At 39.6% G+C, this 25,574-nt stretch overlaps 1 protein-coding gene across 9 annotated transcripts in view; it reads left to right on the top strand.

Annotated features, from left to right (window-relative positions):
- PPP2R2C (protein phosphatase 2 regulatory subunit Bgamma) overlaps positions 1-23,306 on the top strand; it is a 191,698-nt gene extending 168,392 nt beyond the window's left edge. For all 9 annotated transcript variants that reach the window (XM_021550758.3, XM_021550759.3, XM_077782747.1 and 6 more), the window contains 3 exons: positions 5,577-5,746; positions 10,376-10,467; positions 20,418-23,306. In XM_021550758.3, coding sequence (XP_021406433.1) covers positions 5,577-5,746; positions 10,376-10,467; positions 20,418-20,709 — 554 coding nt within the window. In that variant the 3' untranslated portion in view covers positions 20,710-23,306. The remainder of the gene's footprint in view (positions 1-5,576; positions 5,747-10,375; positions 10,468-20,417) is intronic.
- The last annotated feature ends 2,268 nt before the right edge of the window (positions 23,307-25,574 follow it).

Genomic DNA, 25,574 nt, shown 5'->3' on the forward strand with positions numbered 1-25,574 from the left:
GAGTAAATAATAATGGTGAATCAAATTATTATACTGGATAATGAAGCTAAAAGGTATAAAGAGACCGTGAATTTCAATGGGAGCTTGCAGCTGGGCTTGATTCACTTAGAATGAACTCAGGTACTCTTTTGCATTAAATTCTAAAATAGATTTTAAACAGTTCATAAAAATGACCATACTTGGGCAGACCAGAGGTCCTTCTAGCCCAGTTCTTGCTCTGATATTGGCAGTAGCAATATCAACAGAAAATGTAAGAGCAGACCAAGTATAATCTTTACCCTCTGCAATTTGCAGCTGGAAACTTGAGGTTCAGGGACCTTAGTGGACGTGAACTTACTGCATTCAACAATATGAAATGGATGTTCAGGGGTTTTTCTTTCCTTGAAGTTGTGCAGTTACTCATGAAGCTGTGTGTATTTTCTAGCATTCACAGTATCTTTCAGAAAAGTCTTTAGTAGCTTAATTAGGTAAAGTTTGAAGGAATATCTCTCTCTGCTTACCCTGTTCTAGTTTCACATGGTGACTCCTACTTGTGGATTGGAAGAGACAGTGTACAAAGTGAACTGTCATTCCCTATTCATCCTTTCCATGCTGCTCTTAATTATGACCCCCTCAGTCTTTCTTAGGTTGAGAGACCCCAGTCTATTTAGCCATTCCTTGCATGGAAGTAATTTGGTACTTCTGGTAATTTTTATTGCCCATTTTTATGTCTTCTTGAGATCTCTACCATATTAGAGATAAGCCCAGAACTATTCTTAGCTCAAGATGTAGCAGTTCTTGAATTAAACAGCACAAAAAAGAAAAAAAAAGCTTTCTGTTTTGAACATTAGTAACAAGTGTCATGTATTTTAAAAAAGAAAGAATATTAGTATTTTCATAGAAGTTCAAATGAAATTTAGTTCAGGTTTTTTATGCTAAATGATGACATCTATGTAATAGAGCAAATAACAGCTGATTTGGGAATAATGCTAATTTGCTATCTAAAAATATGAAATAATTTGTTATTTTCATTAAAATTTTTTATTTATCATCTATTAGGAAAGCATATTGGTTCTTGCGGCTTTTCTTCCTGTGGCTAGCCTGTCAAGACCAGTAAAATCCCATACATTTCAAAGTATTGCTTTCCAATATGTTCTAATCAGGTATTGCAGCCATTTTCATTTGGGATCTGGAATTAAATAGGGATTTAGTTCAAATGATAAATTATTTGGCCTGGGACTGAACCCATTTTTGTGTGTTTATGAAATTAAAGTCCAGTGAGGGATTACCTGATCCACCACTGGTATTTCCAGGTCCAGTTGAAATTCACCTGTTGTTTGTGTACTAGTACAACCCAGAGATTTATCTGTAATAAGTTCTTAATTTAGCCTAGCTGCAGAAAGTTTACTTGCTTATATAATAAAAATGAAAAATTGTTTTCCCTGTCATATTCCACCAAATTTGTTAGCCCTGGTCTCTGCCATCCTCTCCCTCTCAGTATCCACACTGCCTCTGTTTCCTCTGTTGCCAAAGCTGTTTTCATCCCTTCATAGCTGTGACCCTTGAATAGGAACTGGATCATTTTCTATATCCATTAGCTGTCTTTGGAAGGTGGGAGAGATCTATTTCATGGTGTAGGATTTCCAATTATTTTAATCTAAGTAACAGGTGCTAAAAAATCAGAAATTTCCAGAACAGGATACAAACCATAAACAGTATCCTCTTTAAAAACAAAAAAAAACCAAAAAAAACCCCAAAAAACCCCAACTTTAATAAGTTATTACTTTTTTGTAAGCAGAAAGAAAATAGTAGGGTTTTTTTTCTGCGAGAGAGAATGAGCCTTTAAAGCTGTTTATAATTTTCTCTCATGACTGATGGAATTTCTTACAAAATCTGTGGAGCAGATTTCTGTTCATTTTCAAGTTTTCCTTCTTATGATGATTTCAGGAGGAATACAGGATTTTCTATATTATATCAGATTGTGACATTGCACCCACCATAGAAGACAATTTTAGAATTATTTTTAGTATTTCTTAAAGTTCACATATGCCAGAATTTACACCCTGCAATGATTAAAGCTCTGCCCAGTTGTTTGTTTAGAATTGAACTTGAAAATTACTTTGGGTTAGATTTTGTTTTTCTTTATTGGATATATCTTTTCCAATAAATAGGAGTTTCAGGTGTGTGGAATCAGGGAGTTTCAGTGTGTGGAATTAATGAGAAGTTGAGGTGGCAGCATCTGTGACCCCCAGAGTGCAGATGAGAGCCACAAGGTGTTATTGTGTCACACTTCTTTTGGCTACTGCCCGAAGCACCTGCTTTCTTTTGGCCAGTGACCAGGAGGAAAACTGGGAAATGGACCTTTCCAGTTACTCTTGCTGTACCTGGCCATTTTATTTATTTAACTTTAGATACCTCCATATTAGAGATGCCTTTCCTATCCACTGGAAAAGGAAATTCTCCATTCTGCATTAGATCAGAGAAATTCACAAGGAAACAAGAATATTTTTATGAGGGATAAGAGTTTGTTTTTCAGCAGATGGTACTTCCTTTTAAGAAAGAAGCAGCATATTTTTATGCTACAGATTTTCTTCAGGATTCAGGAAAACAGTGCTCTGGCAAGTATCCTTCAATGAACCCATCCTTCTCTGCAAAGTCTGGACTTCTATAAGAAGCTTCTGTGGTTTTTAACTTGTGAGCTGTGCAGAAAGGAACTGAGCATTTTTATTTCCCTAAGCAGACTTCCCAGTTTACCCATGTGTCTGCTAGTGGCATAAGGGGCAGGAACAGTGTCTTCCTGGCAGGCTCCCCTTTATCACTGGCTGTACTCAGAGATATGCTCTGCTTTCCTCAAATCCCATGATATTTCTCTGTGCCAGAGTCCTGTCACATTTAAGTCTGAGCAAGTGTCATGTGAGAACTCAGCACATCATGTCATCTGTGATTTCTATGTTCATTAGGTAGCTAGAAAGATAACTTTGTGTCTTTCATGTAATTAGCACTGTGACCATTATCAAGAACAGCAGAAATTAAAGTTAAATACCCTTTTTTATGGCAGGTGGTTTTTATTAAGAAATTAATGATGAAATTAATTAAAGAATATAATAGAATCTGTAATCAAATGTCAGCAAAGTTCAGACCTAACAAGATTTAGACACAGAGAAGTAAGCTGGCTTTGAATCTCATGTTTCAAGTACTGATTGCTCCTGGGCACAAGAGCAGCCTCTAAAAGATAAGTCTTAACAGTAATAAACAGGAAGTTTGTCTTGGAAACCATAGACTAGACCCATGGCTTTTTCCTATCAGCTTGGAGAGGTCAGGGCTGAATTTGAATTGCTTGCCTAAACTGAAGTCCAAATCACAGGGCTAACACTTCACTGCTGTTCTGTCTCCAATTGTTCCACTTACATTAAGCAAACTGAAGGAAGATTGTGCTTTTCTGCAGTATGTGCATAACCTTATGTTGATGCTAAACCAGAAATAGCCAAGCCCCAAGAACACTCTCTCACCTTCATTTCCTGAGGCTAATGCCTTGTTCTGGTTGCTCAGGCAGATGCTGGTAGTTGCTAAGCTTTCTCTTCTTTTCGCTGGGAGCCGCTCCTGAATTTCCTGTAACCATTTTCCTGTTTTGGCTATGCTGACTAGAGAAACTATCTCCAAAGAATTGCTGCTACTAAAGTTTCTACTGCTATCTTTCTTTTTGTAGTGATATGAGACTTTCATGCCTCTGTTAGTTCCACAATTAATTAATCTAAGTCTTTCTAATACTTAATACAGTAAGCACAGAAAAGCAATAAATGGGGCAGATAAAGAATGAAATGGTTTAATCTCATTAATTAACAAAATGCAGAATATTCAGGTACAAATATCACTCCTCTTCTAATCACTGGGAGTTGGATGAGCCACATAGAGCCAAGAAAATATATCTAAGCTATAAATGAAGGTGTAATTCAGTTAGAGTGGGTTTTGGTTTTTTCTTTCCTGGTTTTAATAGCAGCTTCACATCATAATTAGGAGGATGAAATTCCTGCCAGCCAAGTTTGTAGTTTGGACAGATTAAAGGGAAGAGGTATGAGAAATGATAATTGCTTTGTGCTCATCAGACTTCTCTTGAAAATCTGACAGGATAATTACAAAATACCTGCTTTGCAGAATGTCTAGGCAAAATTTTAAAGAGCTATTTAAAGTTGTTCATTTACAGTCTATCTGAAAAAGTTTTTTACTCTTTTTGAAGTAGTTCATTACCATTCAGATGTGTGGTGCATGTTTAAATATAGACCTTATTCTCATGTGCATGCCTGGCTGCATTCCACTGCCCACCCCCAAAGAAAATTGCCCATAATTTTTGCATTACCCCACATACTTCACCCACGTCCTCACCCTTAACTTTCAGCAGAACATTATTTCACCTAATGGAAACTAACCTTGTTGCTTCCAACAGTCTGAATCATAGTCATGGATAAAATAATCGAGAGAGAAATGTTCCGGTGGACTATACAAAAAACTTCATTTTGACTGACAGTAATATGTTTTTCTGCTTTCAGTATGCTTTCATGTTTCATCAGATAGCTTTTCTTCACCTGCTTTTGAAACTTGAAAATGAAGTTCACTAAGTTTTCAATTTTCAAAGAATATTCTAGGTATATGTCCCAAAACCCTATGATTTTGTGAGAGTTAAAAGACCCTGAAAGCCCGACCTTCTACTGAAGTTTACCATAGAGGTCAGTTGGATCACAGGGCCACATATACTTGCAGAAAGACAACAGAATGTTGTAGGCACCCCTGATGGAGGGGTAGAGTCATCCAGTACCATTCTTACGTACAGCTGAACAGGGATGACCAATCTCATAGCTACAAGAGCTCGATTTTCACGTATGAATATCATGTAAGCAATATTTCATGACCTGCTGCCTTGTCAGATCACACTGAGCTGCTGACTGTCACATTCAGGGAGTTCATTGCTTTCCAGAACTGTCAGCAATTGCACATTAACTATGTAGTTCATGCATCCACATGGTAAACCCCTGTCTATTGTATGCTCACATCTCAGGAAGAGGTAATTGCAAATCGCAGTTGCTTTTTAGAATTCTCATCCTTAGTCTTGGATGCCTTCAGACATGACCAGTGCAGCCAGGCCAGCTGGTTCTGGCAAGCAGGGCAGGCTTTGAGAAACCACCTCTCCCAGGGGTGGCAGAACATGTGACACCATGTGTGCACACCTCTCATGTGACAGGGACACTTGGATTTTGGGTATGTCATGAAACGGGGTATGCAGACCCCAGAAAAGATGAAGGCATGAAATGCCTTGCTATAGGTATCTGTAATCAACTAAACAGTGTATTTGCATAATTTAACAAGTCATGCTTTGTTTCCATCGTTATAAAATTAATTATTGTAATGTTTGAAGCTTACAGTTTGTATTATTATATAAAGTTAAAAGAATAAATTAAGTGCTGGATATACCATTCATTCTATAATCGTGTCCCTTGGTAGATTGAATTGCATGTTTCACAAGAAATGCACACTTCAGATTTTACAACAGAGCATTTTTTTATACAATTCTGATTTCTGTCTCTTGCTTCTTTTTCTTTGAATAGTTTATGAAGAACCAGAAGACCCCAGTAACAGATCATTTTTTTCAGAAATTATCTCTTCAGTGTCAGATGTCAAATTCAGCCACAGCGGTAGATACATGCTTACAAGAGATTACCTCACTGTCAAGGTTTGGGATCTGAACATGGAAACAAAGCCTGTAGAAACGTACCAGGTAGGAATCACCGATGTCTTAAAATACAGCATTATAAAAGGATCTCAGTGTTCAAAAACTGGATGCTTCTGTAAACTTCTCATAACCTTATCTGAGAAGCAGCAAGCTAAGAGAATTAATCAAGGTGGTTAAAACCTTCACAGTGGCATCCTTGTAGTAGGAAAAGGGCAATTGCAGCATTAGTAAGGAAGTCTAAAGCCTGGGGAGTCAAGGTAGCACTCCCTGTGGATTGGGCTCTTGAAAGAAACGATTATTCTAACAAGAGAAATCATCTCTTCATTTTGGCATCTGCTTTCAAATGATGTATTTCACTACTAACATTTAAAAGGAACTCACGACGAGATTTTGTGTGTTGCTTAGCACTCTGCTCCTGGTGGGACTGCTGAAAGTTTACACCTTTGTCATTTCAGAACTACTTTTTACAACTTGATCTGTTTCTCCCTTGTGCCTAGCTCTAGAAGTGCTTTATGTTAAACCCTGGCATCACCACTGACACAGCAGCTCACAAATGCCAGACAGACACATGTGGTTACCTGAATTCATTGAGATATTATCCAGACAAAATGCCAGTGGCTCCAGCCAGTGCTAAGTTTGTACTCTGACATCTGTTACATTTGGCAATAGAGGGCTGAGCTTTCATTTTTTGACTCTGGCTTGAAGAAGGAAAATTGTCTGTGACACAGAAGCTGCTTGTTATGAAAATGCAGAAAGAAAGAAAATCTGTTAAGTTACCTAAAAAAATGTACGCAAAGTAGGAAAAATGTCATTCATCTGGCTTGTGTTGCTCACTGAGAGACAATCCTGTGACAGTGCTGAATAAGTCCCTTGTTTTCTGTGTCTAAATAATAGTAGGTGGGATACAGTAGCCCACAGTAATTATAATTAAGATTGTTTTTTTAAAACCATGATGAGAATTTGGTAGCATTTCTTGTCAAAACAAACAAAAATTTCCAGTATTTTTTAGCTAGAATTTAGTAGACAGAGTGGGCCCCAGTGTTTTTCAATGCATACATTACATTTTGGTGGTTAATGTTCACTGAGCAGTGTGTTAATATTGGAAAGTCTGAGCCTGTTTACCTTTAAGTACACAGAATTGGGTTTTCTCTTAAAATGGCAGTTCTTTAAATGCTGAATGTGTTAGAAATGTTGATATGCTGTGAAAGTGGAGTGGGAGGGTAAGGGTGAGACTATGTTTTACATAATAGAATAGAATCTTGGTTTTGGGGAACTTAGGTAATATATTTCTTTATACCTATGCTAATTTAGTAGGCAGCCTTGTCCCTGGGGAGGAATAGATGGTCAAGCCAACCTGTTTGTCTTGATTTTGACGCCTGCTTTTATTTCCTCATGTAGGCAGCTGTGAAACAAGCTGGTCACTTTTAAATCAGTCTGGCACCCAACAGTAGGGCCAATTAAAGTTATATTTCTTCATGCTGAGATGGTGAAAAATGAGTACTGATAATTGCAATACTGAAAAATTAGTACTGATAATTGGGGGAAATTGAGTAGTTTATAGAAAAAAACCTCAAGACCCACAACAACAAAACCCCTTATATAATATAAAAAACACAGCAAAATATAACAGTGTTCTTAAATTTTTGGTTACCATTCACTTTCAAATATTTGTCCTTGTAAAGAATATACAGATGTGTTGCTGGGCTTTGCAGTCAACTAAAAGAGAATCTGGAACTAGGAGCCTTGGGAAGCCAATAGCACAGGATTCCATGGGATTTGTGTGAACCAACTGCTCTGAGAACCTTTCATGTTCTTAAGCTGCAGAGAGTAGAGAATTCTGTCCTAAGAAAAAGTGGTTTAAATTATTTTCCTAAATAATTTGTCTTAGAGATATCTCTCTTTTTCACAAACCTAAATATCATATATAAACTTGGCAATTTTTCAAAAGGTTTTTTTAGAGTAGATCACTGTAAGGCAACAAATAAACCTAACGTTTTCAGTTATGTATCCACATAATTATGATGACAATACATCATTAAAAGGTGCTCATTAAAAGATTGTATTTCTCATTTCATCCACTGCATAGTAGGCACTTAGATATTGCCCAGCTGCAGTAATGAGGGTCTCAACATTAGGTTTCACACAGAGTTGTAATAAAGAGCAGGGTCCATAACTGTATTGCTTCATTATCAGCTTACAGTTTTAATATTAAAAACAGGACACACAAAAATGAGTTCCTCACATAGGTTCTTTTTCATATCATACTGTGGCTCAAACAATGCTATTGCATAGAGCAGCTGTGCAGCCCTGCTGAGCACATTATCTGCTGACAGTGTTTCAACATGATTTTCTCCTGTTTGTTTCACACAAAAGAAAAAAGGGCACAGTATGGTCACTGGACAGCACCAAAAGAGCAGTGCAGTGCAATGGCCAGAGCTTGAATGCTGCAAGGCAGCCCTGCCTAACAGGTTACTCTTCTGATGCTGCCAGGTGAATTTCCCCAGCAGAAGCCTTAGGAGCAGCAAGGTGAGCAGATTCATAGCTGGTAATAGATTGATCCACTTTAGGCAGGGCCTGTAGCGTAGCGATTTGGACCAGTGTGTCCCCTACCAGTGAAATTCCTGGTTGTGTCTGTTCAGTCCCAATAAAACAGGTCCCTGCATAGCTGTGTTGCTGTGTTAGTCCATGGATAATTCCATGAGGGTCAGACCTAAAACACTGCAGCAAAGAAAAGGTCCTTTGTAATTAATGAGGAATTAGTTTGGTTTCCTTTTAAGCACTATTGATATGTGTTAAGAACAAGGTGTAACAGACAAGGCAAATCTGATTTTACCCTCAGTTGGTAGAGGCAGATGCAAACAGTGAAAATTAAGTGTTTCTTACAATTAGTTTTTCTCTGAGGGTCTGAATGTGCTCAAATGTGGTACTCAGAAGCTCCACATAAGGAACAAGCTGGTTGTCCAAGGCAGTAGGGTGAGTCTGAGTCTTGACAAGGTAAGACATCTGACAGAGGAATTGCAAAATCCTTTTTGACAAAGCTGATAGAAAGGCACAGTTCCAAGCTGTGGACTTGGACACACTTTGCAAAGGGTGTGTACATGACAGTGGTCATGACAGATGGCTGCTGGAAATGGTAACAAGAGAAAGACCTAGAAATGACAGTCAGGGAGGCAAATGTGATCTACTTCCTTCTGCCTTACCCAACCTTTCTATTTCTGCCAAGTATGGGGAGCTCACAGACATGACAAAGGAAAGAATTCCAGTTCTGTAACAAATCACACTACTAACATAAAAAGGTTTTAAGTAAAGAGAAAAGGAAAGGATTTAATTACAGAGAGTGTGGGAAGCTGCATCAGTAGTAGAAGTGTTCTGACCTATTGCTCACTGTGATGGTAAATGCATTTAATTGTGGAATGTTCTATCTGCCATTTGCCAATTAAATAAGACATTATCTGTTAATGAACAGTTCAGTGTTCATTTATTAATGAAAATTTGTCCATAAGTAAAATCTATAATCCCTAATAATCTTACACTACAAATATTATTTGGATACTTGTACAATTTGACTATCAAAAATGGGTATGTTTAAAGAAAATCCAAGTGAAAGGTCATTGTCCCTCATCTGGTCTTGGTAGACATTATTTTACTGGGAAAAAATGTTTGTGCACTCAGGCCAGAGGAGGATGCTGAGCATCCATGAGCAGAAACAATTTCACTGGACTTGCAAGAACCTGTAAGCTCAGGCTGGCAGAGCTAAAATACCCCTGGGCCATTGGATTGGTGTGTTTCTCCAGGAGGTCGCCTACTTTGTTTTACAGTTTCAACAATAGCTAGAATAAAATGAGTGGAAGTGCATTAATAAATTTATCTAGGTAGGGATTTTCTACCTTATTATTTCCTTATGGAATAAACCAGATAATCCAGAAGAAAAACTAATCAAATTAAGAAAAAGACTGAAACAGTTTGCATGAGATCTCTTTATGATAATTCTTGTTCAGCAGAGATGTGTGGCCTAGAGGAAAGAGATCTGCTGGGTACTCTTCACTTTTCTAGTTAGTAAGTGTGAATTTGCAATGTTGTTTCTAAGTCTTAGGTCTTAGCCAAATAGGAGAAGTCCTTGGGCTAAATTAGTGTTCTTGTCTGCAGCCTGTGCAAGTACAATCTTGTGCTGTATTTGACTTCTAAAATACCTTACAAAAATAAATGTAATGCCATAAAGGTTCTTTTAATAGAGCCAAGTTCTTTCTGCCATAAGTGAGAGCCCACTTATCTTGGAATATGGCATTTTTGTTACTATTTAAATTAGATTTCTTGCACATTAATTAGCTCATATAGGGTATCAGCTGCTGAAATGTCTCTGGGAATTAGGCTAGCACTGAGAAAATCACCCAGGCAGGAAACAAATATGTTGAAGAGGGGTGGTCTGCAGCCTGCTGAGGGAAGCATGTTTCATGCCTTCCTGCAACAGTAATTCTGCAGCACCTGGTTAACTGGGCTGTGGAAAAGTACAGCTAACTTATTTGGAACTTAAACACAGTATCTTCTGCAGAGCAACCAATCTATGCAGCACATTTTGAACGTGAACATAGGAGATAACACAAAAAGTGAAGGGCTGGTTGTGGAGTTCTATATTTTCTTTGATTTCAAGAATAACAGTTATTTTCTTTAAAACAGGTCCACGATTACCTTAGAAGCAAGTTATGTTCCCTCTATGAAAATGACTGCATCTTTGACAAGTTTGAATGTGCATGGAATGGATCAGACAGGTAATCAATCCATCCTTCTGTAAATCACTGTCCTCATTTAGCAAAAGACTTTCCATATGATGGGGAGCAAACTGAAAGTGGTTACAGGTGATTATTTTCCACATCAATGTACAGAATCACATGCTAGTGGTGGAAGATGTTTGGATGTTTGTGCAGTTGTGTCTCTGACTGCCTTAGAAATGATATTTTTTAATAACTTTGGCTTATGCCTTAGGGGAAAAAAACCCTTCAAATTATATCCATTTTCACTGAAATCATAAATAGGCTGCAAAAGCTGAAAAGAATGATGCTAACTCACAAAATCCCAGCAACACACTAAGGAAACTTACATGATCCTGTATTTGCACATGAGCTACCCCAGAAATTCAGTTCACTTAGTGGAAATGGGTTTGAGGAAGGACCATCACAGGCACCCACTGATTCTCTACAAACTGCTGTCCAGTGACACTTCTGATGCCTTCCTCCATCAGATCAGTCCCTTTCCCTATGCACTGATGGAGAGGTTCTTGTTTTTATCTTGGACATTGTATCTTGTTGAACATTTTAATAAGAAATACTAGAGCAAGTCAGAGAGTACAAGCAAGGACTAATGCTGGCAAATGGTGGCAGTACTTTGTGGAGTAGGAATATTGTACTGGAATAGCTGGGCAGCCAAGAGGACTTGGTTAATAAAAAATGGATAAAATCCAAGACTATAATGCAAGGTGAGGATTTTAGTTAAAAAAAAAAAAGCACAAACCTTCTTCTTAGCAGTTGAAAACAACTCCCAGGGATATTCATATCCTAGGTGACATTGGAAGGGATTAACAGTCTACAAAATGCATGTGAAAGAGAGCACAGGAGCCAGTACTGAGTGACACAAGTGACTCCTGGTTCAGCAGAGTTAGGAGCCAAGAGGCATAAGATTGGCACTGAGCCTAGAATTGCTCCTTCAGCTCAGCCTCTCATTTTGGAAAACAGTCTGTCTCCTTGTATTGAAGCAGGACTACCCACCCTGGTGTGGGCAAGGGCTGTGAAACAGGCAGTCTGAGACATCTGTGAAAGACAAATATGATCCTTGCTTGAATGGGCAAGACTGGGCTATCCAGCAGAGAAAGGAATAGTGGTGACATTATGTTGGGCTCTTATTCAAAGACCTTTGAACTGCATTTACACATTTCCTGTCCCTCATCTCCAAGGTGGATGAACTCATCAAGCAGATGGATAGCTGCTCTAAAGAGAGGCCAGGACTTTGGTTTTCATCAGCTTAGTAAAAGAGAAGCCAAAATTTGACTTGTTTGTAGTAAATATACCAAGGAGATATACATATGGTGGAAGAGAATCTAGCTAACATAAATGTGAGTTATAATGACACAACAGCAAGCAGGTGTTGAGAGTCAACAGGTAGTTATAACCCAGAAAACAGAGGTAGTTCATACCTATCCAAATAGTGACAAGCAATCTTCCCATCATCAGTGGTGGAGATACAAGAAACCCAACTGTTCTGGTGGTGGTGCTCAGGAAATTTGTGAAAGCAGTTATATGTAACATTGGTTAAAATTCCAAGTCTGAATTTGGAAGTGCAGAACAAGTCTCATCTAGTCCTGTGGTTCAAAAATGTAGATCAGTATTATGCTGTGCACTGGGTAAGGGGCACCTTCTCTTTGGATTGCTTTCCTTTGCTCAGTTCCTCTACCTGCCCAATGGAAAGATTCTGTCTTTGCTAAAAAAGTAAACTTTAACCTTTCATCATTCATTATGCAAATGAAAATACATATATATTCCATTATCTCTAATGCCTGCATGCCGAAGTGATTTGTTTTTTGACAAGAATTAACTCGGCATCGAGTGGATATCCCCTGTGATACCAACTGTTGGCCATTTAAAATTACATAGATGGACCACACTGAGCAAAATACTTCTCAGATCCCTGTCATTGCAACCTGAGCACCAGCTGTTGTGGCTTTTTTATGGTCAAAGATTGGGAAGGACTCACAGAAGATCTTCTTCTTAGTGGAAGATCCAGGTTTGGGAGCTTTCCTCTGAAACTCCCAAACCAATGCAAGAATGGTTGTTTTAGCAGAGGGTTTTATCAGTGTGGTTACAACTTGAGTTTGGCCATGCTAGAAATACAAAACTTAATTAATTTATTGGAAAACAGACAGTTCTAATTCCTGCCTGAGTCTGGCACCGAAAAACAGTGCATTCAAATCATGTAGATATTGGGAAACTTTGAAAAAGATCCAGGATTTTTCAGGTATTTGCAACCCATTTTGCTTATCCTTGATAGGCACTTTACAGGATAGGCAGCCACTTAGTCCCAGGCCTAGAGTCTCTCTCCTCTGGCCAGATGAAGTGCTGCTGTCCTCATTAGTGTGGTAAGACCATTCTCTGGATAGCTGCCTGGTAGTAATGGAATTCTTGTTCAATATCAGGCTTTAAAGTGAGTGTAATATTTTCATTCCTACTTGACAGATCAGAAAGATCAATGCAGGGAGTAATTATTAAGTGGGAACATTAGATTGTGAGGGCTTCATTTATTGTACTGCCCAGACACTGAGGCGTTATTAGTCATGCACAATTACCAAACCCGTCACTAAACACAATGTGCTGCTCTGGATTGTAAGAAACTCTCGAGTAGAGGAGCTGGAAAATTTGACAAAAGAAAAAGGCTCTCTTTAATCTAGTTATTTCTTTTTAGGAGTGAAATATATCAGAATTGATGCTCATATTTTGATTCACTCCTCTGAGCTCCTTGCTTTATGAATATGACAAGTATTGCTATACATTACCAGAATATTTTTTTATTGGAGGATCATAATTTAAATAATACATAGGTGTACTGGTACTGCTTAAAAAACAGTTTATTTGAACAGTAAGGTCACTTAATTTGAATCTCTTGGTATGCAGTTTTTAAAAAAAGACTATTACTAAAGGTAAAAATTACATATTGACAATTGTACTCCAAAGAGATGCTGCAGTACTTAGATTATTAATCCATCTATATAACAGTAATAACTGCAGTTCTAAATTTATTGTTTTTATCTTTTGCAGACTTCAAAGCTATAATGACAATTTATAGTGACAGGATTGTTCAGTTAAAAATGAAAGTGTGTTTATTATTTAGGTGAAAATACTTTTTATTAAGTTTTGTCATTACGAAGAAGTTAATCTAGGCTATGATAGAACCTGATGGTGAGGCTGTTCACAAAAATAATCAACATACGTGAGCTCTGATTAGAACGTGATTGATGCTCAGTTACTCCAATGAACAGGAACTAATACAATCAGACAGAGCCCATCTCATTTGCTGAAGGGCACATTAATCACTGTGTACTTTGGCAACAGTGGTCAGGGGAGGGAGCCAAGCAGGGGTCTTACACTAATTCATCCAGATGAGCGTGTATTATCTGTAGTTGAGTATATTACACAAAAATCATGCTGTCTTTATTGTATATACATCATTACATGACTATAGAATAGGTGAGCTCTACTTATACAGCAATTTAATTTAGCTCTTCCATTCACTTCCAAAGTCAGGTCTTTTAATAACGACCTGGAGGACACTGTTTTCTTCCCACTGTCAACAGCTTTCAGTTTTACCTTAAAAATAAACACTTTTGTAGCTTTTTGTAAAGAAGGTACAGAAGCTTTTTGTAAAGAGGTAAAGAAGTCAGAAAAAAACCCAAATAAAACCTAATTCTACATGATAGTAAGTGAATACCTTAATTAACTAATTTTTTTTTTCAAGATTTCAAATGAATGGGTGTGTAGGACCCCTGCCAGGGAGACTTCTAACTACCAACAAGATAAGTGATATGCTGCAAGCAGATGAGTGAAGGCACATACAACTGTTCAGTCAGTCCTTTGCTACTGAACTGTCATTCATCCCCCTGAATAACCATCAGCCTTCACTCTAATCAGGAGGAATTGGCAGATCCCATTGGATGAGATGTTAAGAGTCTATTCCTGTCTGGCAGCACACTCCATGCTGGAGAGCTAGAAGACATCATTTTGTTCTCAAAGCTTGGCATGTCAAATATTAGCTTGGAAGTACTTGGGGATCCCTTGTTTGTATTCCCAGTCTTATGCCAGCCAGCTGTACCAGGGTGCCACCCTGAATCAACCCTGAATCCAAGTCAAGTGTCTCAAGTTTTTCTAGCAGCCTCCTCCCCTGGTTTAAATAAATTCCTTCTTTGTGATGGGAAGTCAGTGACTTTACACAGCACAGCATACAGGAAAATATCCCAGTATTTCAGGAGTTCTTTGCTTGCAACAATGCTTCCTCCTTTCCCTTTGCCATAATAAATCTTTCTTTTCATTCCTATGAAAAATGTTGTTTGAGAGTTTTTCTGGCATCAACCCTTCTATTATTTGGTCAGCTTGTCATGAAACCAGATCTGGTGGACCTTACATGTTAATCTTAGGAGGCTGCAAGTGTTCTCTTCTACACTGGTACACATGGCAGTGAAATACTGAAAATTTAGGGCCTCAAAATATAAATGGGAGACAGTTTCAGGTCAAAGAAAAGGTCCCTTTTCATGCTGAGGGATGTGTTTGGTGAGATTTGCAAGTGTGGGGGCAGGCTCTGGGGGAAGCTCCTCTCTGAGTCTCCTCACCCCTGCAAAGTCCAAGCCCTGCCTCTTGCCCCAAGGCAGGATGTTCTGCTGCCACATCTCCACGGAGGGGCAGGGCAGCTGTGCTGGTTTAGATTTTCTATCACCCTTAAGCAAGGTGTGTGTGGGTCCTTGAAACCCTGCCAAGCCCAGCTCTTAGTCCTGTCACACCTTCCCATGGCTTCCATGGTCTTGCAAGCAACACTGAAAGAGGGGAAATATGAAACTAGATTAATTTCTTCAGACAGTAAAAATCTGCAGGTGAATAAAAGCTTCTCTGTATCTGGGAAGACTAATTTGGGCCAGAGTTAGGCCAAAAATTATCAGAGATGAAAAAACCCACAAAAAAACCCCATAAAAAAGGCAAATAGAAAATCCTAAACAAGAAAAACAACACAAAGCAAGTAATGGTTTGGTTTTTAAGCAAATATTCAGCTGATAACCCAAATCTTCAGGGCAATCCCTGACATCCAGGAATGCAACTGAATGGAACGATTTTGAGGAAGGCTGTTGTGTGCAAGGATGGCTGCAACATTTAAGAGGCTGGTTTGAAGTATGGGAATAACAAATCTGAGAAATACAGAGGTATGTCAGTTCTTAGTGACTGACATGTTTGATGAAATCTCATTGCCTCAAAAGTATTATGGAATATATCATTGTAGGTTAGTAAAATGGTAAAAATCCTATTCAAATGCCTTTGAAGTTGGTGAAATAGAGAATTTGTTTACCATCCAAGAAAGGCAGAACTTTTTAGTGGGGAAAATCCCATACTGAAGCATTTCATTTAACAAAGTCATTAACAAAACCAAAATATTGAGACTCAGATGCTTAAAAGTATTAAAATTATTAAATATGCCAAAGCCATCAGTAGTTGAGAGGCTGCTTCTGTAGACCCTATAACTCTGGCCCTAAATTAAACATCAGTGGTACAATGCTGGTGTCATATTTAATAAAATCATTATCCATAGGTAAACATCTGCTCCTTTTGAGTATTACTGTTACAATGCAAACAGGAAGACTCTTTTCTTTCAAATCCTTTATTTCAGACAATTTTACAGACTGAAAATTTACTTTTAGGAAAAAACAACCCTACCTGAATTACTGCTGGCTACCAGATCAATGTGGCACAGAGTGGAGAATCTGAATGGGAGGTGTACAGTTAATGTTCTGCTAATTTGGGAACTGCCTCTCCTGCCCAAATGAGCTTTGGTTCTTGGGCTGTTTCCCCAGCCTTCAGCCCAAAGAAGGCAGGGATTAAAACCAAAACACCTGGAGAGCCAAGCAAGTTGTCTTCAAGACTGCAGGGTGGGGAGAGGTAACCAAGAAGGGGCGAGCAATGAGACTTACAGAAGTAAAACAAAGACTTGAAAGGGGTGGGGAAAGGAAGAGAGAGCAGATAAGGCAGGTTTTTATTTTAAAGCTATAGAGCAGGATACTTGAAAATGAAAGAATAGGAGAGAATGAAGAGAGGGGGAAAGGGAAACCTATGTGGAAAATGTGGTAAAGGCAGAATCAGAATCGGAGGGGAATAAAGAGAAAAAGAGAGCAGAACGGTGACTAGGGAGGGAGTGAAAAGAAAAGTCAATAAATGTAGAGATCACTCTTGCACTGGAGTTTTCCCTTTTGTTTTTTACCTTCTGTAAAAATACCTTTGTTATTCTTGGTAAAAAAAAAAAAAAAAAAAAAAAAAAAAGGAGGGGTAAGACTGGGCGGCAGTGACCCCACATGAGGACTGAAGTTTGGCAGTGAGGTGCATCACTGATAAGCAAGTGTGCCCAGTGTCAGTGCAGGCAGGAGGAATCTGTAGCATTTTGTCTTGTCACTGCAAACACACATACCTGAAGAATTGCTAGGACCTTGCGTGGAGCAGATCAAACAGAGGGAGCAGAGAATACTCCTGATGCTCTGCAGAGCAGCCCCCCGTGCTGACAGGAAAATGTTCCCTGCTTGGGGCAGCACAGGAGGGTTAACATGGGGCTGTGCAAATTCATGGCCCTGCAGGTATGGGATGTTGTATCTCCTTCCAGAGCACTGGCTGGGCTGCAGAGAGTGAAGTGTAGGTAGTGGTAATCATATTGCAGTCATTGGGGGATTTCCCTGCTTTTTTGTTTGTTTGGTTTGGGGGGTTTGTTTGGGACGAGATGACGTGTGGTGTTGTTTTATTTGGAGTATTTTTGTAATCATGCTGCCTGTAGCTGTGGTGTTTTGAGTGGTGCAGTCAGGCTGCAGCTCAGCTCCAGCCTGAGTTATCAGTACACTGCTCCTCAGGGTGCACTGGAGCATGTTCTGTATCTGAAATATCTCTGCATGGTAGAGATGATGGTACCTCTGACCTTGTGTAGCACAAGTGGTAAACCTGCCTTCTAAGGAAAATTAAAGGTGGTTAGACAGAGCTTTTCTGAGCTGCTGCCTTACACACCTATGAAGTTAAATGAGGCTTTGGTTTCTTGAACCAGCTTTTCCTGCAAGGGTTTTGTGCAAGCCCTTGTCATAACACTGCTGTGCAGAGCAGTGTCTGGGAATAGGGAACAGACTCTTCCTACATTGAGCTAAAATTTATATTCCACTATTAAAAAAAAAAATCCCCTTATCATATAGACTTCATTATTGTACATTGTATTTTCCTGAACAGGAAAAGATGGCAGGCTTACAACTAGTTTTCACTCTATTTTATTACTTTAAGCAGCAGGTAAGGTTATAATCCATCTGTGTTTGTGACCTTGAACAAGAATGGACACTCTCTCATTTACATAATGCTGTTTTTTACTGAGCCATTAAACTGCAGAAAAATAGGGCCAGCATGAAAAGTAGTCATCTACATATGTTAAAAAATAACTGCAGTAAATCCAAATGAAGAAAGCATACTTTTAAAAATATGCAAGAGTTCAAGAAATTAAAAAGCAAATGGACTGTAAAGGCAGTTTTACTGCAAGCAAAACCTTCTAAAATAAGACCCTTAACAAACACCTCTCTCTGCATTTGGTGCACTGGTACTCTGCCAGCATGAAAGCTGCTTTGACAGCTCCCACTGCCATCAGGAGGGATGCTCCTCTTTCCCCTGGGAGCCACAGCTCTGCAGCCTGTGGCACAGGGGTGCCCCAGCATTATGAACCTGTTTCAAAATTTTGCCTGGGGGAAAATATACAGATGGACTGCATCAAAAATTGTGTATGTTAGTGCTGAGATATGAAATAACCTCGACTTTTTCATGTTGCGAATAACCATTACAGCAGGAGCTGTAATGACAAGACATGGTGATTTGGAAGGAATGAAACATTTGATTTACTGCTGTTGATTCAATTTCTGAAATGGGCACTAATCTTGATCAATAGGCTTTCTGCAGCTTCTGGGATATATTTTATCAAGCTGTCACACTGACTCCTGGTTTTTAGCTTGTGAAGTTGTTAACTTGTGCCTTGCTAGGCAGGACTGTGCCAGGCCTTTTGCGGGTGAGAAGGAAAGGGAAACCTCTCTGCAGGCAACCAGGAGCGGGTCCTGCTGCTGGAGAGCAGCAAGGAGCTCCCTGCCAGGGCTGGATGGGGCTGCGTGTGGACAAGTGCCCCTGTGCATCCCCCCAGCAGCGAGCTCCCTGCAGCCCTCCGTGGGTGAAGGCTGTGGGTGAGCTCTTGCTGAGGGCAGTGTGTGCTGGGTCTGGTTCTGCAGCAGTTCCCTCCGGCACTCCAGGAGCTGCCCAGGGCCCTGTGGGATCAGCTGCCATCAGCAGACATGGAAACGGGGTGCAGCTGGGTGATCCCAGTGTACACACCCAGCACACCCACTCCAGTTACCCTGCAGCAGCCCTGGAGCCTGCACTGCTCCCATCCCCAGCTGTAGACACAGCAGTGAGGGGCACAGCTCACATTTGTCCTTTTCCAGTATATCATTCATTTGGATTACAGTCGCTCCTAATGGCCCCAAATGAGATCAAGATAGCTCTGGCTGGAGGCTGTGCCCACATTGTAAGGCACTTCTGAATCCAGGAGCATCTAATCTAATCAGCTAGTGAGTGTCTGTGTGCTGGAGAGTATGGCTTGTGCCTGTGAGCTCTCCCATGTTCTCCCATATGCTCCATGTTTCCCTGGCCAGTCTGCTGCTCAACACAGATTCCCCCTCCCCGTCCCCCCCCAACAGCAGTGTGAAAGCAGCTGTCATTTGAGATGGAGGTTTGTTTATTAATACCATGCACGTCAAATATGTGGTTTTGGGCTCTATTAGAAAGGCAAATAGTTACTGATTGCCTGAGTCTTAAAACTGTACAGCTTTTTCTGTGGAGACTTGACCATTTGGGGTGGATACCTTTTTACAGAATAGAAATTCAGAACAAAACCATCCTGTTTGGGGCTGAGATAGGAGAGTAGAAAACAGTCCTGGTTTCACATATGGAAAAAGTTCACAGGGGATGAGTTTTCAAACAATGCTCTGAAACTCATGATTATGCTAATCCAATAACCTGAGGGCCATGGATGAAATCCTGAATTCATTAAAGTTAGTGACAAAATATCCTCCCCTAGGGACTGGGGGAATGAAGCAACTGGCAATCTATTATTTCAAACTGCAAACTGATTAATGAGGTAATTTTTATACACATCGAGGTATGTTTTCTGTCCTTTTCTCCCAGACCCAGAAATATATCGTGACTTGATGTTTTGTTCAAACTTCATATTAGAGATGCCAGAATCCTGACACCAGTGTTTATTTCTAAGAAGCATTGTAGATACAAATATTAATGATGTCTAGACTTGCAAGATCTGTGGCTTCAGCAGGAAAAAGAGTTTTGTCTGGAAAGAATTTACATGTGCAAATTCAATATGATTTTTCAGAACCTTTCAAAACACCCTTCTTCAAAATACTCTTTAAAATATATAATTATGTACTAAACCTTACTGTTGTATTAAAAGATTTGAAATATGTTGGAAATTTTAAGACTATTTTTGTAATAATTGGTAAAACTCAGCTGTCATTAAAGGTAAAGCTCCAGAGAAAGGGAAAAAGCCTGAAATGTATGATCCTTAAGCACTCATAAAAAGCTTGAAGGTAATTAAAAATAACTTATTGAAACATGTTGCTTTTATTATCTTCTGATGTGATTCTCATGGTGTCAAGGAGCAGACATTATTTGATGTAACTGTAACTTTAATTGAATAATATGGGAGGGGAAGGCACTGGTAGAAGAAAACTCTTTGTTTGGGTGAGTACTGGGAAAACCCCTTTTTTTTCCTTACTCTTTCCCATCTGAAACCAGAAGACAGCTGACCCTAAGGTGAAACTTGGCTGTCCTGATCCAGTCATGCTGGTGGGCTTTGCACAGGCTGCTGTTTAACTGCCTTTGTTGTCGCTCTCTCTGTCTCTCTGCAGTGTGATAATGACAGGTGCGTATAACAACTTCTTTCGAATGTTTGACCGCAACACCAAGCGGGATGTTACCCTGGAGGCTTCCCGGGAGAGCAGCAAACCACGAGCCATCCTCAAGCCCCGGAGAGTCTGCGTTGGAGGCAAGAGGAGGAAAGATGACATCAGTGTTGACAGTTTGGACTTTACTAAGAAGATCTTGCACACAGCATGGCACCCAACCGAGAATATCATTGCTATAGCAGCGACAAACAATCTGTACATATTTCAGGATAAAGTGAACTCAGAAATGCACTAGATTTATCAATATCCCTCTATATTTACAAACCAGCCTCTTGAGAGTTGTAGAAGGATGTGATCTTCACAAAAATTGTGGCTTCTGTGGTGGGATTTGTAGGTTGCATCCTTTCATCCCTCAGCCTGTATCATTATTGGTGGCAAGCCAATTATTTTCCATCACTGCAACTGTATGAGTAAAAGGCACGAGTGCAAATCCAGTACTGTGGTCTGTATCGGTTCCTTTAAACAAACAGGGATATTTATTCAGTTTAGGAGTGTTCCTGAGGAGGGTTGAGGTTCCTCAACCCCTGTCCATCCTTTTGAGGGTCTCAGTGGTTTGCAGGACTGTGGTGTTCCGGTGCCCTTCCTGCTTTTGCAGTGCACAGCATTTACCACATTGTTACAGCTTTTTGCTTCAATCTCTTAATTGTTTTTTTTCCAGTGCTTTTTCCCTGCCTTTCAGTTAGGCCCAGCCTGTTTGAAGGAATGAATAGCCACATCTCTTTAGAACATGTGGCACATTGGAGGGACCTCATGAGGGTTAGAGCTGGAAGCAGCATCCCTGCTGGTGAAAAGCTGCTCCACGTCACCCATCCCATTTCCTTCTTTACAATGCCCTTTCATTTATTTATTTATTTATTTATTTATTTATTTATCACATTACTTTGTGCTTCACCTTCCCAAGTGACTAAGTGACAGACTGGTATAGTCATCTAACTTATTTTAAGAAGTTTATTCTCCATGTTTCTCTTTGCTCTATTTAAAACAATAAGTAGTATCTTCATTGTGTGAAGACTATTACAAAACTTGGCATTGCAACTCTGGAGGGACTGGCTGGTCAGACACAGCCTGGCAATTCACACACAAACCCATGCTACCATTTGGGGTTGGAGCTCTAGAAACCTTGGCTAGAAATGCTGTCCTTGAAAGCAGCAACCAACTTGAGTGGGAACAAAGTTACATCCCTGCTAGATGCTTGATCAAGTCCCTTGTTTGTTGTTTGCAGAATGGTTATGTTAATCCTGGCCTTTGGGGAATACAGGCAATGCCTGGTGTCTGTAGCTGTGAAAAGAATGGTACTGCATGAGGCAGCACCACTCAGTGAATTTTAACACTTTTAAATGAGGCCACTTCTGGGAGACAAAGTTAGTCCTGGAGAAACACGAAAATTTGAAAAATTCGAACCTAACAAAACCTTCCTTCACAGAAATGCTGTTAGATCTATCTCTGTTCTGTAATGATGAGTGACATAAATGGAAAAGGAAAGTACACACAGAGTAAGCAGGCAGGAATGGTACAGGAACAGTGCAGTGGGCAGGAAGTCCTCTTAATCCAGGAAAAGAAAGTTCTGCTGCACCCTTAATAGCTCTGGCAGAAAATTCAATATCCCAAAGGATTCCTACTCTAACCATGAATAAAAGAGCACAACTCACATGACCTGTTAATCAGCCCATATTAAATCTCCTCAGAAAAACAAGTCTTTAAGCCATTATGCACTGATTTCTTGGTAAGTGGAGAATGTACTGATGAAGGGATCTGCATGCTTTTGTATTTGGTTTGGGGGAAGGGTGGGTGAAAATCTGCTTACAAGAAATAAAAAAAAAACAAAGTCTAGAGCTTTTATATGACATCTCAACACAACACCTGAAATCTGTCTGTCTGAAGTTTTCTAGATCAGTGCTGTATATTTTGTGTGTAGAAGCACAAACACATGTGCACCAGTTTCCAGCCACACTAAACACATACGGTAGGAAATTGTAGGGTGATTTTAAAGGGAACAAAGAATGTTTGTTTATAAAATACTGTGTGCTGTAGCAGGCATGGACAGTATATGTATATATTTATTCTAAGGAAATTTAACAAATTTGCCTTTTCCTTTTCTTTTTCCTTGTAAAAAGGTTTAAGAGTGTGGTAAATTGTATAGAGAACTTGTTAATGCCAAACTACTGCTTCAAGGGTGTCATACAATTTCTTTGACTTTTGTACCCCTCCATTAATCTTTGCAGCTCAAAAAGAAAAAAAAAATGCTATCAGCTCATATTGGCATTTACAGCTAGAGATACTGTAAAACATATATTTAGCTTTTAACATTCTCAAGTAAGATTCTATAGATAACTTATTATAAAGCAGATCTTAATGCAACCATTTTTTTTTTAATTTGAAGTACCTTACTTTGTTACAGCTTTGGGTACCAAAAAGAACATGTTAAAATTAAATAAACAAATATATCTTTGGAGCTTTATAAAACAAATTAAATACCCAACCAAAATATCATTAAGTAACTCTAGAGGAAATAAATAGAAACCTTTCAAAGACCAGTATTCCGTTCCTGTCTTTGACATCACTGTTACAGATCGGTTTCCTGGTTTCTTGAATGTATGGAAAGTTAACATCGTCCTTGTGAACGTTTCCAACTTCCTTTGTCTTTTTAGGTTGAGCTTTCAGTGGTGTAGAGTAAGTGATGGTAAAGTTGGTAAATCTGATTGTTTTGAAAGCTGTTGTTCATGGCTGCATTTTTTGTGTTGCACAACTTAGCTAACTGTTGTTGAATAAAAATATAAATATGTTAATACCAGCTTTTTCAATAAAACTACAACCGAAAAAGGCATAAACAGATGACTTCAAGGCACAGCTTATTTTTAAGCTAGGCAAGAAAGAGTTGTTTTAGTTCCTTTTACAGAGGAGGAAGAGTCACAGGGGTGAGGACACAGAGGGCAAGCTGCTGTGGGAACTTCAAGTGTTGTGGCAGGTGGAGGAGGGAATACATGTCATGAGTGGGATTAGGGTGTTGTATGATGAAGAGTTTGGGCAGCTGTAGCAGAGCTGGAACATGCTTTAGGTTCAGCCTCAGGACCAGATTTTTCTTTTGCTCCTAGCCCAACCTGGACTTTTGGAATCTCGAGTCTCCGTCACCTACAGATGGAATCAGACGTGTGCAGTGTGAATTGACACATAAAGTCACAGGAAAAAAAATGGAATTGGTTTTGTCACCAAGACTGCAGGAGAAACAAAAGCCTTCCAACAACATTTTTAGTGTTAGATAATCAAGGTATTACTTTATTCCTGGCCAGGATGTTGTTCTGGTCAGGACGTGCAGCACAAATAATGTCATTGACACATAGCCCAGCTGTGCAGAGAAAATCATTCCATGACACATGAATTTTACCAGATTTTTCACAGACTTTATACAGTCAAAACCCATAGAGATTCATTGGTTTGATGTTCATTGGCTCCAAGTTATGTAGCTCTTAGTATTTGGTTTCCTACTGGATCTGGATTTCTTCACCTCTGATGTTAATTAGGTCCTCACTCCCTGATTCCTTTATCAGTCTTTTCTGGACCAGGTGTCTCCAGCCATGCCAGGGGGCATCTGAGGTAGATGTCTGTTGATGTTCTGCTGATGGTCATTATCTTTTTGGGTATCTTTTGGGCTACTACAATGTCTGTTGAGATGTTAACCTCATGAGGCCTTCACCTGGTGGAACAATGCCCTAGAAAGAAACTAATTCCCTTCCCTTGGGGCAAAGGTGAACACAGGTTGGACTCAATGATATCAAAGTTCTTTTCCAACCTAGTTCATTCTGTGATTCTGTGAAAACTGGCTAAAGTTATAAAATTTAAAAATTAAACTTGGTATATTTTCCCAACAGTGTCATCAGTTTGAGACCTTCCAACCATGGAAGCACATCAGGGATGTGGCCAGGCCAGCCTCCCAAGTGAGACAGATACTGGCCCAGGTGACAAACCAGAGTGCTACCAGCAGAGCAGCATCCTGCTTTCTCTTACCCCTGGGTATCTACCACAGGGGAAATAAAATATAATAATAATAAAAAAAAAAGCTGGCTTAGCACACACTTAAGGTAGGGAACCATTCTCTTTCCAGTCCAAGCTGATGCCTGACTCTCCGTGGTGATGCTGACTCTTGCCCCAGATGTGGGGCAGCTCTCTGGAATCTCAGTCCAAGGCAGCTGATCTTGTTTGTGCCCAGGGTGAGAAGCCTCCCACCATCCCTGCACACAAGTTAGACATCGAGAGGCTGAGGCCTTTTCCTGGATGCAGACCAGAATAAATGTGCCTCAGCTGTTAAATGAGGCAGAGTCTGGCTTTGCACAGCACTCCCAGAGCTTACGTGCTAATTTTTTTCACCCCTTTTTGGGAAGACACAGTCAATCCCACTCATTTAGATGGACAAATATGACTAGGCACTGAAGAGAGGAATCTCAGCTGAAAATCAACACATCAAGCAATACACTATTTACCTTTCCTGTTTCCCTTTTCATCCCCAAATACCCAGCAGGAGCAGGAGCCAGATGGCTCACTAGCATGCTTTTGAAATTTTCACACGCATACTTGGCAGCTACATACGGCAATTTAACCCCTTGTGGCTTGGGGGAGATACTGATATGAGCCACCTGCTTCTTATGTTTGAAGCCATGAAGTTGTCCTGCTTTAAGTCTGTTGGAGCCTTTTGTTGCCCCTGATGAGAGGGCAAGTAGAAGGATTGTTTGCCTTTCTATCCAATTTTCAGTAACATTATTATCAATTTGCTCCCACTCCCAATAGGAATTATTTTCCATTTGCAGTCTTGTCAGCAAATTTATTGAGTCTAAAATTAGAGCATAAAGTCACTTGCCTTGCTTTTGTGGCAGAACAAGGATTACTGGAATTGACCTAATTTTATAGGGATGGGGTATGTTTCTTAGGCATTGTGAAACCATTAAATGATTTCTGGAAATTCTGTACAGGCCAGCTCTGAAAAGGTTTGCTCTCAGAGTGCACCATGGAAAAGCATTTCTTAGCAGTGAAATTTTATTTTTCTTCTCTCTCAAGTTGGATGATGATCAAACTTTACTCATGTTAAAGTGAACACAACTCTTCAGGTAG

This window comes from Lonchura striata, chromosome 4 (assembly GCF_046129695.1).
Source record: "Lonchura striata isolate bLonStr1 chromosome 4, bLonStr1.mat, whole genome shotgun sequence".
Taxonomy (NCBI): Eukaryota; Metazoa; Chordata; class Aves; order Passeriformes; family Estrildidae; genus Lonchura; species Lonchura striata.